Source organism: Ovis aries, chromosome 1 (genome assembly GCF_016772045.2).
Source record: "Ovis aries strain OAR_USU_Benz2616 breed Rambouillet chromosome 1, ARS-UI_Ramb_v3.0, whole genome shotgun sequence".
Classification (NCBI taxonomy): Eukaryota; Metazoa; Chordata; class Mammalia; order Artiodactyla; family Bovidae; genus Ovis; species Ovis aries.
The window spans coordinates 109,914,444-109,932,621 of record NC_056054.1 but is presented as its reverse complement, the minus strand read 5'-3'; the positions used below and the strand labels follow the sequence as shown (position 1 = coordinate 109,932,621).

At 38.0% G+C, this 18,178-nt stretch overlaps 1 protein-coding gene across 1 annotated transcript in view; it reads left to right on the top strand.

Annotated features, from left to right (window-relative positions):
* Positions 1–3,761: 3,761 nt before the first annotated feature.
* The window catches only part of AIM2 (absent in melanoma 2), a 53,732-nt gene continuing 39,315 nt past the window's right edge, over positions 3,762–18,178 (top strand). Inside the window, 3 exon segments of the mRNA XM_042243394.1 lie at positions 3,762–3,805; positions 13,029–13,194; positions 13,196–13,324. Coding sequence (XP_042099328.1) covers positions 3,762–3,805; positions 13,029–13,194; positions 13,196–13,324 — 339 coding nt within the window.

The following is an 18,178-nucleotide window of genomic DNA, read 5'->3' as shown; positions in this document are numbered from 1 at the left end:
TTTTTTGGGCTTCAAAATCACTGCAGATGGTGATTGCAGCCATGAGATTAAAAGATGCTTACTCCTTGGAAGAAACCTTATGACCAACCTAGATAGCATATTCAAAAGCAGAGACATTGCTTTGCCAACAAAGGTCCATCTAGTCAAGGCTATGGTTTTTCCAATGGTCATGTATGGATGTGAGAGTTGGACTGTGAAGAAAGCTGAGCACTGAAGAATTGATGCTTTAGAACTGTGGTTTTGGAGAAGACTCTTGAGAGTCCCTTGGATCCAGCCAGTGCCTTCTCAAGGAGATCAGTCCTGGGTGTTCATTGGAAGGACTGATGCTGAAGCTGAAACTCCAATACTCTGGCCACCTCATGCGAAGAGTTGACTCATTGGAAAATACTGTGATATTGGGAGGGATTTGGGGCAGGAGGAGAAGGGGATGACAGAGGATGAGATGGCCTGATGCCATCACCAACTCGATGGACATGAGTTTGTGTGAACTCTGGGAGTTGGTGATGGACAGGGAGGCCTGATGTGCTGCGATTCATAGGGTCGCAAAGAGTTGAACACGAATGAATGACTGAACTGAACTGAATAGAAAGTGATAATTACAAAGCAAGTAAACCTACAAAAAGATCTCTTGGGTGGGAAAAACTCCCAACAATTATAAATGTCTTTAAAATAGGAATGCTCCTGGAAGCTTGAGGAACTGTGAGGAGTCCAGTGTGGCTGCAGTCAAATGAGGGTGCAATGCTGGAAGATAAGGTCAATGCAGCAATAATTTTCTTGTATGACTACACTGGCCATTTACAGCAGGATTTGTTCTACTTGGTCACTCCTTGTGCCATGCAGTGCTTCAACAGCACTCATGTTTATAGGAGATAAAGTGTGGAAACTAGCTAGGGTCCAGAAGATGGTAAACTGAATGAATTGCCAGGAGACAGCAAGGAGGTATTTCTGGAAAACAAATTTTAACTTAAAGTCAGGAGTAGAATATTATGGTGGGTAGGAAAGAAGTTAGATAAAGAATTCAGAAAAAAAAATGCAGTGGCAAGCAGTTATGTGAAAATCTAGGATGAAAGTTATATCTGAGCTGGGCTAGGGTTGCAATGGTTACACATGAAAGCAAGCTGGAACCCTTGCATAAAATTGGAAATTCAATTAAATTATAAGTTGGAATTCTTTTTTCTCCAACTTGAAGGTTTCTTCCATTGTGTCTTTCTTCTCTCCCATTGCAAACTGCACCTCAAATTTATCTTCTTTTACCTTTTCTTTTTCCCAAACTAATATCATCAATCCCGGACAATTCTGGCATCAGAAAATGCATCTGTGACTTAACAATAATCTCCCTGTTTTAAGTGGAATAAAGAGACCCAGTGTTGGAGCGGGAAAGGACAGCAAACCTCTTTGAAAACATCCAGGTTGATATAGCTAACTTCTGTACACAACTGGAAATGGCACCATTAAACTCATCTGCTTAGCACAGCACAGGGAAAGTCTATGCATTGATGCCATTACTGATCATCGTAACTATTGTTCTCTGAACCTCACAATAGTGGACAACACATATTTTCCCACTTCTCAGCTTTAATATCTGATATTTTCATTCTGTATTTGATCATTTCATCTGAGAAAGATCATTCTCCAGGTGAGCTTCTCTGATGATGCATCCTAGAATAAGATTCCTTTACTCTGCTTTATTTCAGGATTTCCTCTTTTTACTCTCAAGATTTTCTCAGATATTATTTTACTCTAAACTAGGAGATTAGATGCTTTGCTCTTGAAAAACACTGATCTCCCCACCCTAAATATCTAATTTAGAGATTCTTCCATTATTAAAATATATTATTTTCTAAGATTTACTCAGCCAAAGGGCAGAGTGAATTGGAATTTAAATTTCACTTTTTTTTCACGTATTTTTTTTTCCTTGATATATATTGACTTATTGAGTTGAGGGAAATTTAAAGTATTGGAGTAATGGTGTTTGGATCCAGAATTTCCTTTTCTTTGAGTTTCAAATTGGACCTTATGAATTTTGGGCCCATGGGAAGAAGCTCTTATGCACACAAATTAATGTTCTTGCTTTCTTAGAATGTTTAAGCTACACCTCATGAGTGTCAGAAAGAAAAAAGACAGGGATTATTTACATGCAAGTGATAGAAAGTTGGTGGAGAAATTGCTTACTGACTTACTGGCCATGACAAAGGAAGACCGCTTTTCAGGTTTATAAAGCCAAAAACAAATGTAAGCCCTTCACTCTAGTCTTAGGATCACCAACTAGTATGGTAAAGAATAGGATCACTTTGGGAACAGAGATATAGCTCCTCCAGGGGATCGAAATATGGCAAGTTATTGCTTCCTAGTGTTATGATAGTGACTTAGGGCTTGTATGATGTTGTAGTTTCAGAATGTATTGATATATCCAGAATAAAAATACAACCATGGTGTAATTTATTATTGTATTCTCCAGTGAAAACATTTTTATAGTTAAAAATTACTATTAGCAGAAATGCATTCAAATAAATTTCATAACTGATTTTGCTACGACTTACTTTACAATTTATACAAATGGAATTGCTTTAAATGTCCCTATATTTTATCATAGTTTACTTCTCAGAAAGCTGGATTATTTTCTTTGGGGATAAAAATATCTAAGTTACTTAACTTGAATATATTTTGTAAATAAAACTTCTCAACATTTCTTCTTTTTCAAATCATCTTATGAGATATCTGAGTTGACCACATGATTTTTTCTTGGCTTTCATCTATGCTATTCCAGGCTTAGAAAGCCCAGTTAGAGAACACACATTGAAGAGATAAATGTAAATGATGAATATAAATGATGGCATAAGTACATGACGCTACAATGATAGGGACTGATTATGTCTTGCAGTGTAGTTTTCTCTGCTCTCTGAAGTTAGAAGACGTAGGTTTTAGAGATGGCCTCAAGGTGGCAGTGATTACATGTAATTGCTCCAAGTAACCCAAAGCCCTGTGATTTTTTTGTGTGAGCCAGGAATCTAAAGGTGTTGGTGAACATAGGCTGAAAATATTTAGGAATGTCTTTTATTTTTTCTGTCAACTGAATAATTTATTCCTCTCTGTCCAGGATAGCACCAAATTTCCCCTACTGCAATCTTTTTTCCATTTGCTATTGTAATGATACTAGAATTTTATTATCCTGACTAGGTAAAAATGATCAAATAAGGAATAAAATTTCAGAAAAATTACCAGTACAGAATGGCTGGTAGCTCTGAGCTCCTTGTAAGAAGTCAATTAGGTTCCTGTTTTATTTTAAATTCCATTCTAGATTATTCTTAGGTATATTTTGTATGTAGCAAATTTGTTTGTGCTCCATGCCACCCCTAGCTATTCTGGTGGGAAACCAGTTTTTGTTTTGTTTCCTTATAGGTTTTATCTTCCATCTTTTGTTGAAGGTTCTTTCTGTGTAACCAGAAATGTCTGCACATTTACTACTGTGTAATGTTCTTCTCACAACCCCTCCTCATTTGAAGTAGAACAGAGTAGATGGAACTATACTCGATATCTTGTAATAACCTACCATGGAAAAGAATCTGAAGTACATATATATATCTGAATCAATTTGCTGTACACTTGAAAGTAACAGAATATTGTAAATTAAATATACTTCAATAATAAAAACAAAAACAAAGAATGCCTGTTCTTTCCTTCCTCTCTTCCCCAAATAATTGAAAAAGAACATCTTAAGAAATGATATTTTAGAAATCAAGACTGGAAGTTGACTTTTCATGATGAAATATAATTTGACCTTTGACCGGGGCATCCAAGCCAGATGGTACAGCTGCACTGTGGTGGCGTTCTTGAGGGCCAGGTTGTCATCCACCCACCCATCCCCTTATCTATTCAGTAAATATCTCTTGAGTTCCTAATAAGTAATAGGAACTGTTTTAGGTTCTGGTGATAAAACAGGGAGTTAAAAACAAATCCAAGTTCTACAGAGATTTTATGCTAAAGAGAGAGGTACATCTTTTTCTTGACCACAAATTAATGAATTAATAATCTGAGGTAAAACTTCCAGCTGAAAGGAAGATAGTCTTTGGAGAGCATGTGTCAAGGAAGCCTAACAACAGCCAGGGGTTAGAGTGGGAGCTGTGGCTTCTCTTGAGATATGACTTTTGTGCTAAACTCTGAAAATGAACAGGAACAGAATGTGTCTTCAGTCAGAGGAAACACAGTGTGAAAAACACCTGTGGCAGGAGTTTGACTTTCTTAAGGGTTTGAAAGACAGTGGGGGTGGCTGTGGCACAGAGAATCTCCAAAGGGTGGTATGATGCCTTGTAAGGCCTGTAGAACATGATTAGAATACTTTGTTTCCAGAAAAATCAGAAGTGATTGAACAAAAGGTTTTGAACCATAGAGTGTTAATAGAGCTCATTTTAAACTTATCCTTCTAGATATTGTTTGGCAAAAAATGAGTAACCAATTTGACTTTGGGGAGAACAACTATTGCCATAAGCCTGGAAGAGATACTAGTAACTTTGATTTGGAAGTGTAGGAAGATATACTGAATTGAAGGAGATTTGAGAAGTATTAAGACTTGTTGATAATTAGAAATGAAATGTTGGTGACTAGGCTTTGTCAGGGAGTATATTTTAGTTTTATCCAAATAAGTTACCAAGTGAAATATGCATATATATGTATATATATATGTGTATATATATATATATATATATATATACAGATGGTAACAAATACATATATATATACTTATATATTAAATATATATAGGTATATATATGTGTATATATATTATATTAATTTTATTGTAGTATATAAAAATAAAGAAGGTACACAGATTTAAGACTACAATTCAACAAATTATCAAAAAAGTAAATGTAACATGATATACTGTCTTATTTATTTATTTATTTTAACTTATTTAATTTACTTTTTTTACTTTACAATATTGCATTGGTTTTGCCATACATCAACATGAATCCATCATGGGTGTACAAGTGTTCCCCATCCTGCACCTCTGAAGTCCCTTTTTTGCTCCAAGACACACTTAAAGATTGCCATTATCTTGAATTCTAACAGCAGAGACTAATTGTACCTGTTTTTCAATATAAAAATAATTTTACAGTTTAATCTATTTTGTGTCTTTTTTCAAATGACGTTAGTAGCTTGTAGCAGTTGTTTGTTCATTTTAATTTCTGTACAAAATTTCATGTTTTAGTTTTATACATATAATATATGAGAGAGTCTACTGCTGATTGTTATTTGGGGACATTATGAATACTGCTGCTATAATCACACGTTCATTACAAATATTATAAACATTATATACGTGTCTTTTCATTTATACGTATGTAAACATATGGGCTTCCCTGTTATCTCAGCTGGTAAAGAATTTATCTGCAATACAGGAAACCCCAATTCGATTCCTGGGTTGGGACGATCTCCTGGAGAAGGGATAGGCTTCCTACTCCAGTATTCTTGGGCTTCCCTGGATGGTAACAAATCTGACTGTCATGTGGGAGACCTGGTCCAGTCCCTGGGTTGGGAAGATCCTCTGGAGGAGGACATGGCAACCCACTCCAGTATTCTTGCCTGGAGATCTCCATGGACAGAGGAGCCTGGAGGGCTACAATCCTTGGGGCTGTAAAGAGTTGGACTCAGCTGAGAGAATAAGCACAGCACAACATATGCAATCATAGACGTATATATATATATATATATAAAATACTGTATATGTGTGTAAATCTTTCACTTGACTGTATACCTATGAATGGAATTAATGGAAATAAGTTTAGTATATATTGAATTTTAGCAAACAGTGCCCAACTATTTTCCAAAGTGATGTAGCAGTTTGAAATTTTTACTTAGATCACAGTTTTTTAAAAATCTTATTATAAAATATTTGTCATTTTTAAGAGTATTTTAATATGAATTTCTCTGACAAATTTTGAGGTTGAGCACAATTTATATTTATATGGTTACTAGCCATTTGTATATCTTATTTGGCAAGTGACAATTCATTATTTGCCTACTTATCTTGTGGTGTGTCTACCTTTTAAATACGTGTGTATGAGAGTAATTTATATTCTGGACACCAGTACTTTATTTTATATATATATATATATACACACACACACATAAAATATTAAAAAGTGAACCCCTTGGATACACTATTATCTCAGTCAGTACATGGAAATCCATCTGTTTTCTCACTTTGTGGCTTGCTTTTCACACTCTTAATAGTCCCTTTTGGGGAACTGGATGAATTGATGCCATGGTATGTTGTAAACACAACTATAACACCCTGCATTGCAACCATGCAGATGCTCATCAGGTGGTGGAAATTGTTTCTTAACCTCTGAAACTGTATGTAGGCATGCGATTTGCTTTAGCCAATGGGGCATTAGGAAACATGAAAGGAGTGAAAACCACTTGTACACTGGAGCTTGTCTTGTCTTATTCCTGGGAACCCTTCTGTCTTCATGTGAACAAACCTTGCTTACCCTTTAGGTGATGAGACACCACAAGGGCTGAGGCCCCGGTTATCATAGTCTTCTCAGTCTCTCAGTTGAGGTCCCATACGAGTGTGAAATGTCATATGATCATCAAACTTCTCTGAGCCAATCACGATTGCAGAAATTGTTTGGACAATCTACAGTATTATAAGAGATAATAAATGTTTGTTTTTCTAAGCTAAGTATGGAGTGGTTTATTGTACAGCAAAAATTAACTGATACACTTCCAGCCTTTTGTGGTATTATTCAATTCAGTTCAGTTGCTAAATCATGTCTTGACTGCAATTCCATGACTGCAGAGTGCCAGGCCTCTATTGTCCATCACCAACACCCAGAGCTTGCTCAAACTCATGCCCATCGAGCTGGGGATGCCATCTAACCATCTCATTGTCTGTCGCCCCCTTCTCCTCCTGCCTTCAATCTTTCCCAGCATCAGGGTCTTTTCCAATGAGTCAGTTCTTTGCATCAGGTGGCCAAAGTATCAGGGCTTCAGCTTCAATATCAGTCCTTCCAATGACTGCTATTATTATTATTATTATATATTTTACCTCTACATGTTATAATCACATAAAATGTCATCAATATCATCATCAGTGTCATTCTCCTCATCACTGTTGTGATATTAAACTGCCAGTACTCTTCATATTTACACATGTATTTGACTTTTTAAGTGTTCTTCATTATTTCATTAATTTTTTGCTTCTGTGTGATGTTTCTTTCTTATAGTCTGAATAATTCCCTTTGTTATATCCTACAGTAGGTTTCTAATTAATGTATTCTTGTAGATAAACATTTATATCTGACTTCCATTTTTGAAAATACTTTATATTGCTTTCTTATTCTTTCAGTACTTCAAAGATGTCCTTATAATACCTTCTAGAACATAATTTCTAATGAAACGTCAGCTATTGGGCTTATTACATTTCCTTTCAATGCAGCGTTTTTTTTGTTGTTGTTGTTGTTGTTGTTCTTAGATCTTTTAAGATTTTTCTCTTTGTTTTGTTTTCCATTAGTTTGTCTGTGATGTACTAAGTTTATGCTTTCTTTGTATATTTTCTGCTGATGGTTTACTAAGCTTCTGAAATCTATGTGTTGATTCCCTTTAAGCTGTTGGCAAACTCTCAGCCACCATCTCCTCAAATTTCCTCTGCTCTGTTCTCTTCCGCCTTGGAATTCCACAAACAGGACATGTTGAACACTTTCTACATATTTCTTTATGCTCTCTTCTGTTTTTTCATTCTATTTTTTTCTTCGTTCGATTGTGTTTTTGTGATTTCCATTGACCAGTTTTCTAGATAATCTTGTCATTTGCTGTATTCAGTCTTCTCTTCAATCTTTCCAACATGTTGTTAAAAGCAGATATTGTATTTTCGTCTTTATAAGATACATTGGCTGCATGTACATACATCTTTATAACATACATTACCATCTTTTATAGATGGTGATTCTTTGTTGAAATGATCTATTGACATTTTCATCAGTATTATGTGCATCATTTCCTTTCTTCAGCGTGACAATCTTAGTTATTTTTTTAATTTATTTTTTCCTAGTCATTTTATTTATTTATTTTTTTACTTTACAATATTGTATTGGTTTTGCCATAATCAACATGAATCCGCCATGGGTATACACATGTTCCCCATCCTGAAACTGCCTCCCACCTCCCTCCCCATATCTAATTCCCTAATCTCGTCGTAGGTGGTTTTGCTTGTATTGCCTTCCTTGTTCTTGATTATGACTCTTTAGGTTCTCGGTTCATCATTTTTTTTTTTCTTGATGTTTTCTCATGCTTTTGAGTCCTATTCTTCTAAGTAAAATTTTCTAATTTTTGTATTTATTTTCTGTGACAGGATTTGTTCCTAATAAGTAAGCCCATCATTGTCAGAGGCAGAGTGTATTCATGTGTCATTATATTCCTATACCTCTATATCTGAAGGATTTACTTACTGCTACAATATACTGATGCAGTTGTAGGATCTCTCTCTCTCTCTCTCTCTCTCTCTCTCTCTCTCTCTGTGTGTGTGTGTGTGTGTGTGTGTGTGTGTGTGTGTGTGTATAATCCCAGGGCAGGTTTTGACTCAAGACAATTTTACTTTATTCCTGAAGGGAAATAATATTTACATTTTCCTCAGATGTCTATGTTCAATCTTTTGGGGTTAATATGTGTTTGTTTACTTTTAACTAGTTGATAAGAAATACAAACAGATAAAAGGAACAAATCTTGTGAAAGAGAGAAGTCAAGCTGAAGTGATGCCTGATGCTTCTGCAGTTCCCAGAAGTCTCTCCTCACATTAGGTGTGATGGGCAAGTGGAGGAGCCTCAGTCCTTGTCAGAGCATCCTCCAGTCCCTGTCCTTGTCATGTCCCACATGGAGTCCTTTGTTCTCTATCACACAACATGCAAGTAAAGAGAGCAAGGCTACAATATGAATGGTACATCTGGGTAACAAAAAGAGAAATTGCTTCAGATTCATTGGATTAAACATCTGTTGAGCTCTTAATCTCTGCCAGGCTCTGGGCATCTTAATACATTGTTACAGGGCAGATTCTATAAGAAGAAAACTGAGATAGTGGTTTTCAGGCAATACCTGTGAGAGTGCTCTCAGGATTAGTACTTATGAAGGAATGATGTAGGAAAAGAGCAAGAATTTCAGTTCCATTGCATCATGACAAAGACCCCAGCCACTCCACAGGGAGCTCAGAAGCTGGGAGTGCCTTTCAGAGTTGTCATGATTTAGGTGCAGAAAGGAAGATCTTTAGGCACCTGTGCTAAGATGATATAGCCCTCCTCAGGCAAGAGTGATGACTGGAGAAGGTCTTGGCTTCTGGACTGATTATCTTTTCTATAAAGGAGCAGGCTTCTCAGGTGGCTCAATAGTACAGTATTTCTCTCAGTTTACAAGGAGATAAGATTCATATGCAAGTGGTACCTTCCAGTCATCAGTAATGAAACTACACATAGAGGTATCAAAGAAAAATCTTTGAGTAGACTTGAGTGAATCTAACTGGCCACCTGATGTGAAGAACTGACTCATTGGAAAAGACCCTGATGCTGGGAAAGATTGAGGGCAGGAGGAGAAGGGGATGACAGAGAATGAGATGGTTGGATAGCAACACTGACTTGATGAATATGAGTTTGAGTAAGCTCCGAGAATTGGTGATGGACAGGGAAGCCTGACATGCTGCAGTCCATGGGGTTGCAAAGATTTGGACCAACTGAGTAACTGAACTGACTGAGTGAATCCGACATTTTCCTGAATTGGTTGGTTCAAATAGTCTGTGTTGCTGTCCATCAGTGTCCTCTAGTGAGTAGACATGTCCTGCACTCCAGGTCCTAGTAGAGATCCCATTCAGAAGTGCCTACAGTTTTCCTTGCATGCGTCATTTTTTTTCTATTTTCCTTTGACTCTAGACAGCAAATCCCTTTTCAAAAGGAGCATTGCTTCTAAAACAACCCACCTCCTCATATCTTATCTCAGGTAATTTGGAGAAGAACAACAACAAAAAATTAGTATTACTCTTATCACCTAGAGAAAACCTAGTTGATATTGGTAACTATCTAATGTGTTTGTATGTGTGACTTGTTTCCCCAGTAAGAAAAACATGGTATATTCTTTTTGGGGCCTTTACCTTTTTTGAATCAATTGTAACAGTTGACCTCACTATTCCTCTAAGGCAGTTTTAATATTTATATAGTTCTCTATTGTTTGACTATAACACATTTTACTTAATTAAATCTCTATCCATCTGAATGCAGAGTTCCAAAGAATAGCAAGGAGGATAAGAAAGCCTTCCTCAGTGATTAATGCAAAGAAATAGAGGAAAACAATAGAATAGGAAAGACTAGAGATCTCTTCAAGAAAATTAGAGATACCAAGGGAACATTTCACTCAAAGATGGGCAAAATACAGAACAGAAACAGTATGGACGTAGCAGAAGCAGAAGGTATTAAGAAGAGTGGCAAGAATATACAGAAGAACTGTAAAGAAAAAAAAAAAATGGTCTTAATGATCCAGGTAACCACGATGGTGTGATCACTCACCTAGTGCCAGACGTCCTGAAGTGTGAAGTCAAGTGGGCCTTAGGAGACATCACTATGAACAAAGCTAGTAGAGGTGATGGAATTCCAGCTGAGCCATTTCAAGTCCTAAAATAAGATGCTATTAAAGTGCTGCACTCAGTATGGCAGCAAATTTGGAAAACTCAGCAGTGCAACAGAACTGCAGGAGATAATGAAGGACAGGGAAGCCTGGTGTGCTGCAGTCCATGGGGTCGCAAAGAGTCAGACACGACTGAGCAACTAAACAACAAGAAGAAATTATTGCAATTTTTGTAATTATAAATAGCAAGATGTAATGCTTTTCTATAAACCTTAGTGGGTAGCTTGTTATTTCTAAGGGCAAATTTATAAACATACAATTGATTCTTCTTTTTAATTCTCCCTATAACTCACTCATAGAATCTGTGGCTTAGGTCATTCCCTTTGCTCACATTTAGCTTAATCTCTCATTTTATCAAGCAGAGGAGTGTTGCTAAAAAATTGGGAAGGTCATGCAGATAATTGAGCTCCCTCACTTAACTACCATTCAGTTTAGTACAATTGCTCAGTTGTGTCTGACTTTTTGTGACCCCATGGACTGCAGCATGCCAGGCTTGCCTGTCCACCACCAACTTCCAGAGCTTGCTCAAACTCATGTCCATTGAGTCAGTGATGCCATCCAACTATCTCATCCTCTGTCATCCCCTTCTCCTCTCACCTTCAATCTTTCCCAGCATCAGGGTCTTTTCCAATGAGTCAGTTCTTCGCATCAGGTGGCCAAAGTATTGGAGTTTCAGCTTCAACATCAGTCCTTCCAATGAACACCCAGGACTGATTTCCTTTGTTGTCCCAGGGAATCTCAAGAGACTTTTCTAACACCAACTTGATTCTAGCTTGTGCTTGATTCAGTCCAGCAATTCACATGATGGAAATGCTGTATATAAGTTAAATGGAAATTCATACAAGTTAAATAAGCAAGGTGACAATATACAGCCTTGATGTATTCCTGTCCCAATTTGAAACCAGTCCATTGTTCCATGTCCGGTTCTAACTGTTGCTTCTTGACCTGCATACAGATTTCTCAGAAGGCAGAAGGTGGTCTGGTATTTCTGTCTCTTTAAGAATTTTTCACAGTTTGTTGTGATCCACAGAGTCAAAGTCTTTGGCATAGTTAATGAAGCAGAAGAAGATATTTTTCTGGAACCCTCTTGCTTTTTTGATGATAGAAGATGTTTTTCTGGAACTCTCTTGCTTTTTTGATGATCCAATGGATTTTGGCAATTTGATCTCTGGTTCCTCTGCCTTTTTAAAATCCAGCTTGAACATCTGGAAGTTCTTGGTTCATGTACTGTTGAAGCCTAGCTTGGAGAATTTTGAGCATTACTTTGCTAGTGTGTGAGACGAGTGCAATCATGTGGTAATCTGAACATTCTTTGGCATTGACTTTCTTTGGGATTGGAATGAAAACTGACCTTTCCCAGTCCTGTTGCCACGCTGAGTTTTCCAAATTTGCTGGCATTTGAGTGCAGCTCTTTAACAGCATCATATTTTAGGATTTGAAATGGCTCAGCTGGAATTCCATCACCTCCATTAGCTTTGCTCATAGTGATGCTTCCTAAGGCCCACTTGAATTTGCACTCCAGGATGTCTGGCTCTAGAGGAGTGATCACACCATCGTGATTATCTGGGTCAAAAAATCTTTTTGATATAGTTCTTCTGTGTATTCCTGCCACCTCTTCTTAATATTTTCTGCTTCTGTTAGGTCCATACCATTTCTGTCCTTTATTTTGCCCATCTTCAAATGAAATATTCCCTTGGTATCTCTATTTTTCTTGAAGAGATCTGTAGTCATTCCTATTCTATTGTTTCTTATATTTCTTTGATTGATTACTTAGGAAGGCTTTTTACCTCTCCTTGATATTCTTTGGAACTCTGCATTCTGATGGGTATATCTTTACTTTTCTCCTTTGCCTTTTGTGTATCTACAAGAATAAAATGAATATTCAGGACAATATTTGGTGGAGGATTGAGAACATCTTGTGCTCTAATGGAGTCAGAAGAAGGAGATAGGATGAGAGTCACTGTTTTGCCTTAATTTGTAATGTCTCAGAGGTCTGATGTGCTCTTTAAATATAGTAGAAAAACAAGGATGCCGATCAGGGAGTCGGCCTGCAAAGGGGATTATACTATCTCTTCTGAACACAGGACACGAAATCTTCCCTAAAGAGGCTCTTGTCAGTCTAGATCTCAAATCTCTAACTCCTCTATGTCTCTTTCTTTGACTCCACCTATCTTTGGCTAGCTTTCTGAGGTTTATCATAAAGACTGAAGAAAAGTCTCCTTGATTGTATCTTTTTCACTCAATCTAATATCTTTCTTCTGTTGCCTTCAGCCTTAGCAGAAATAGATGGTGGTGCATCAAGAATTCATCAGGCAAGAGTGTTTCAGAAGGGCCCTGTGGCAGTCACAGTACTGGAAGCAATGAAGGCCCAAGAAAGGGAAGCAGGAAATGTGTCATGCTGCAGTGTCTACTGAGAGTGAATTCTTTCTTGTAAAAGTTTTCAATAAGAAGCTCAAGGATAAATTCACTCCAAGCAAAATAATTATGATATCAAAATATTATTGGCACAGTTGTTTCCTGGAAATGATGCTGAATTTCCCTGGTGTGTGACACTGAATTTGACCAGATCAGTGTCTCAAAGCATATTATCAGAAAAGATGGTAATACCCGAAAGGTCAATAAACTTCAATTTCAGCCCCAGAGAACAACTTGTGAATGGGCTGTTTGTAGACTAAGTAGTTTTCTATATGTAATCTAAAATTGTTTAGTAAGAATAACTTATTCTCAGCTATGAGCTTGGAGAGATTTTAGAAATTATTCATTTAAAATATTTTTGCTTTTGTTTTTTTTATTTCTTTTTATTTTTTTAAAAATTTTTACTTTATTTTACTTTACAATACTGTATTGGTTTTGCCATACATTGACATGAATCCACCACGGGTGTAAACAAGCTCCCAATCCTGAATCCCCCTCCCTCTTCCCACCCCATATCATCTCTCTGGATCATCCCCGTGCACCAGCCCCAAGCATCCTGCATCCTGTATTGAACATAGACTGGCACTTCGTTTCTTACATGATAGTATACATGTTTCAATGCCATTCTCCCAAATCATCCCACCCTCTCCCTCTCCCTCAGAGTCCAAAAGTCCGTTCTATACATCTGTGTCTCTTTTGCTGTCTCGCATACAGGGTCATCATTACCATCTTTCTAAATTCCGTATATATGTGTCAGTATACTGTATTGGTGTTTTTCTTTCTGGCTTACTTCACTCTGTATAATCGGCTCCAGTTTCATCCATCTCACTAGAACTGATTCAAATGTATTCTTTTTAATGGCTGAGTAATACTCCATTGTGTTTTAAACAGAAAAAGTAAACAAATGAACCTCCAAAACTAAAAGAGCTGTAGAGTGAATGTACTAAAACTGAAATACATTAGAAGTGTTTTTATTTTCAAAAAGATGTAATCCTGTTTTGAATTTCTTTTCTTTTTGTAGCTTCTGAGAAAGCACTTTCCTGAGGGCTAATTCGCTGCATTTGTGTCTGACTCTTTGTGACCCCATGGACTGTAGCCCACCAGGATCCTCTGTCCATGGGATTCTCCAGGCAAGAATACTGGGGTGGGTTGCCATGCCCTCCTCCAGGGGATCTTCCTGACCCAGGGATCAAACCCTCACCTCTTATGTCTCCTGCCTTGGCAGGTGGGTTCTTTATGACTAGCACCACCTGGGAAGCTCCCCAAAGTTCTCCATAAATAGTTCTTCATACAATGTTTGCCTTCTAGGTAATTTCATATTTATATGTATGGTATGTATTCTAAATGAATATTGCTATAAATACAGAATTACTACAGTTGGTGAAAAGTTGATTTGAAAGTAAGGCTAGATTAAGGAATATGAATAGAAGAAGAAAACAGATGACAGAGTTAGTATGAGGAGACTTATTAGAAGTGAGAAATAATAATATATTTTGACTCTCAGCCTCAGGGAACTAGCCTTATGTGACTGCTTCTGGTTGAGACTAACACCAAAAGCCCCAGAGAGAGAACCTGCTTACTCTGCTTCCAGGAGCTTAAGGCTAAGCATTACTGTTTTGAGTTTAGTGAAGAGGAACTGATAGTGAGAATCTGTCCTTCTGAAAAAGTCAAGCTAAAATTAATCTTGGATAAGAAGGCCATGGTCTATATCCTTGTTTTGAGCTTTCGATTTGGCCAACCATACACCTATGAATTTATTGAACTCATTAAATTAAACTTAAAATCTTATCAATCTTCTAGGTAATTGATCAGCGCTCTGCTCACTTTTTACTTGGACTTGACTGTGAATGATTTCTTGTCCTTTATTCCTGTAAGGGAAGATAAATTTTCTCTTCTTTCTTTCTAGATTTTTTGGTTGCTCTAATAATTCACTTGACATAAAAAAGGTTAACAAGAGAAAAAAAAAAAAAGTAATTCCGTATATATGGGAGCCTCCTGAAAAACATGGGACTCAAAGACAGCTAGGCAATTGAAGTTTATAGACCATCCTGAACTAAGGAGAAGCGGGTAGGGACCCGGGGCCTCAAAGTGGAGGAAAACAATTCATAGGAAGAAGAAGACAAGAACAGATGTTTAGGAAACAGATGTTTGACTTGCCATGTAGATAAAGATAAACCATTCTGGAGAGGGTGGGATGATTTGACACAATAGCATTGAAACATAAAAATTACCATATGTAAAATAGATAACAAGCAAGAGTTTGATGTATGGCACAGGGAACTAAAAGCCTGGGCTCTGTGACAACCTGGAAGGATGGGGTGGGGAGGCAGTTGGGCGGGGGGTGGGGCAGTCCAAGAGGAAGGAGACACAGATATACCTGTGACCTATTCATGTTGATGTATGACAGAAACCATCACAATATTGTAATTATCCTCCAATTAAAATAAATAAATTTAAAATGATAAACCTTTCTGATACAAATGTTTATATCTGGTAATAGCCCACTTTCTGGTATAGGTCCCCTCATTTCAGTTCAGTTCAGTTCAGTTCAGTTCAGTCGCTCAGTCGTGTCTGACTCTTTGCGACCCCATGAATCACAGCACACCAGGCCTCCCTGTCCATCACCAACTCCCGCACTTCACTCAGATGCACGTCCATCGAATCAGTGATGCCATACAGCCATCTCATCCTTTGTCGTCCCCTTCTCCTCCTGCCCCCAATCCCTCCCAGCATCAGAGTCTTTTCCAATGAGCCAACTCTTCACATGAGGTGGCCAAAGTACTGGAGTTTCAGTTTTAGCATCATTCCTTCCAAAGAAATCCCAGGCTGATCTTCAGAATGGACTGGTTGGATCTCCTCACAGTCCAAGGGACTCTCAAGAGTCTTCTCCAACACCACAGTTCAAAAGCATCAGTTCTTTGGCGCTCAGCATTCTTCACAGTCCAACTCTCACATCCATACACGACTACTGGAAAAACCATAGCCTCGACTAGACGGACCTTTGTTGGCAAAGTAATGTCTCTGCTTTTGAATATGCTATCTAGGTTGGTCATAACTTTTCTTCCAAGGAGCAAACGTCTTTTAATTTCATGGCTGCAGTCACCATCTGCAGTGATTTTGGAGCCCCCCAAAATAAAGTCTAACATTGTTTCAACTGTTTCCCCATCTATTTCCCATGAAGTGATGGGACTGGATGCCATGATCTTTGTTTTCTGCATGTTGAGCTTTAAGCCAACTTTTTCCACTCTCCTCTTTCACTTTCATCAAGAGGCCTTTTAGTTCCTCTTCACTTTCTGCCATAAGGGTGGTGTCATCTGCATATCTGAGGTTATTGATATTTCTCCCGACATCTTGATTCCAGCTTGTGTTTCTTCCAGTACAGCGTTTCTCATGATGTACTCTGCATAGAAGTTAAATAAGCATGGTGACAATATACAGCCTTGACATACTCCTTTTCCTATTTGGAACCAGTCTGTTGTTCCATGTCCAGTTCTAACTGTTGCTTCCTGACCTGCATATAGGTTTCTCGAGAGGCAGGTCAGGTGGTCTGTATTCCCATCTCTTTCAGAATTTTCCACAGTTTATTATGATCCACACAGTCCAAGGCTTAGACATAGTCAATAAAGCAGAAATAGATGTTTTTCTGGAACTCTCTTGCCTTTCCCATGATCCAGCGGATGTTGGCAATTTGATTTCTGGTTCCTCTGCCTTTCCTAAAACTAGTTTGACCATCTGGAAGTTAATGGTTCACGTATTGCTGAAGCCTGGCTTGAAGAATTTTGAGCATTACTTTACTAGCATGTGAGATGAGTATAATTGTGTGGTAGTTTGAGTATTCTTCAGCATTGCCTTTCTTTGGGATTGGAATGAAAACTCACCTTTTCCAGTCCTGTGACCACTGATGAGTTTTCCAAATTTGCTGGCATATTGAGTGCAACACTTTCACAGCATCATCTTTCAGGATTTGAAACAGCTCAACTGGAATGCCATCATCTCCCCTAGCTTTGTTCGTAGTGATGCTTTCTAAGGCCCACTTGACTTCACATTCCAGGATGTCTGGCTCTAGGTGAGTCATCATTCCCTTGTGATTATCTGGGTCGCGAATATCTTTTTTGTACAGTTCTTCTGTGTATTCTTGCCATCTGTTCTTACTATCTTCTTCCTATGTTAGGTCCCCTACCTAAATATTATTTTGGTACTTTAAGGAGAGGTAGGAAATTTTTTGTGAGTCTGCTGAGCCTCAGTAGCCTTCAGTTCAAAATCCACAGGTCAAAGTTGAATATTTGGGGGTGACTTATTCTGCTTCCCATCACTCCTAACACTTATTTAGACTCTTTATGATTTTGTCTCATTTGCTTACGTCTCTCCTAGATTTGTTCCTTTATGTGGCTGTCCTCCAACACTGGGATATATTTCCCTTGTCTATTCTGACTACTGGCCCTACTAATTACTGTTTCACAGGGCCAACCTACCCTCCTAAGGGAGGGGAGTTTGGCACTGGAAAGATGCATAAAAGAGGCAATAGGATTTAAGTAAAAACTGTCTTCTCTATCTATCTGAATTTATGCTTTGCTGGAGCAGCCGTGAAGAGATACTCCACGTCCAAGGTAAGAGAAACCCAAGTAAGACTGTAGGTGTTTCGAGAGAGCATCAGAGGGCAGACACACTGAAACCATAATCACAGAAAACTAGCAAATCTGATCATATGGACCACAGCCTTGTTTAACTCAATGAAACTAAGCCATGGCATGTGGGGCCACCCAAGACGGAGGGGTCATGGTGGAGAGGTCTGACAGAATGTAGTCCACTGGAGAAGGGAATGGCAGACCACTTCAGTATTCTTGCCTTGAGAACCCATGAAAAGTATGAAATGGTAAAAAGATAGGACACTGAAAGAGGAACTCCCCAGGTCAGTAGGTCCCCAATATGCTACTGGAGATCAGTGGAGAAATAACTCCAGAAAGAATGAAGGGATGGAGCCAAAGAAAAAGCAGTACCCAGCTGTGGATGTGACTGGTGATAGAAGCAAGGTCCAATGCTGTAAAGAGCAATATTGCATAGTAACCTGGAATGTTAGGTCCATGAATCAAGGCAAATTGGA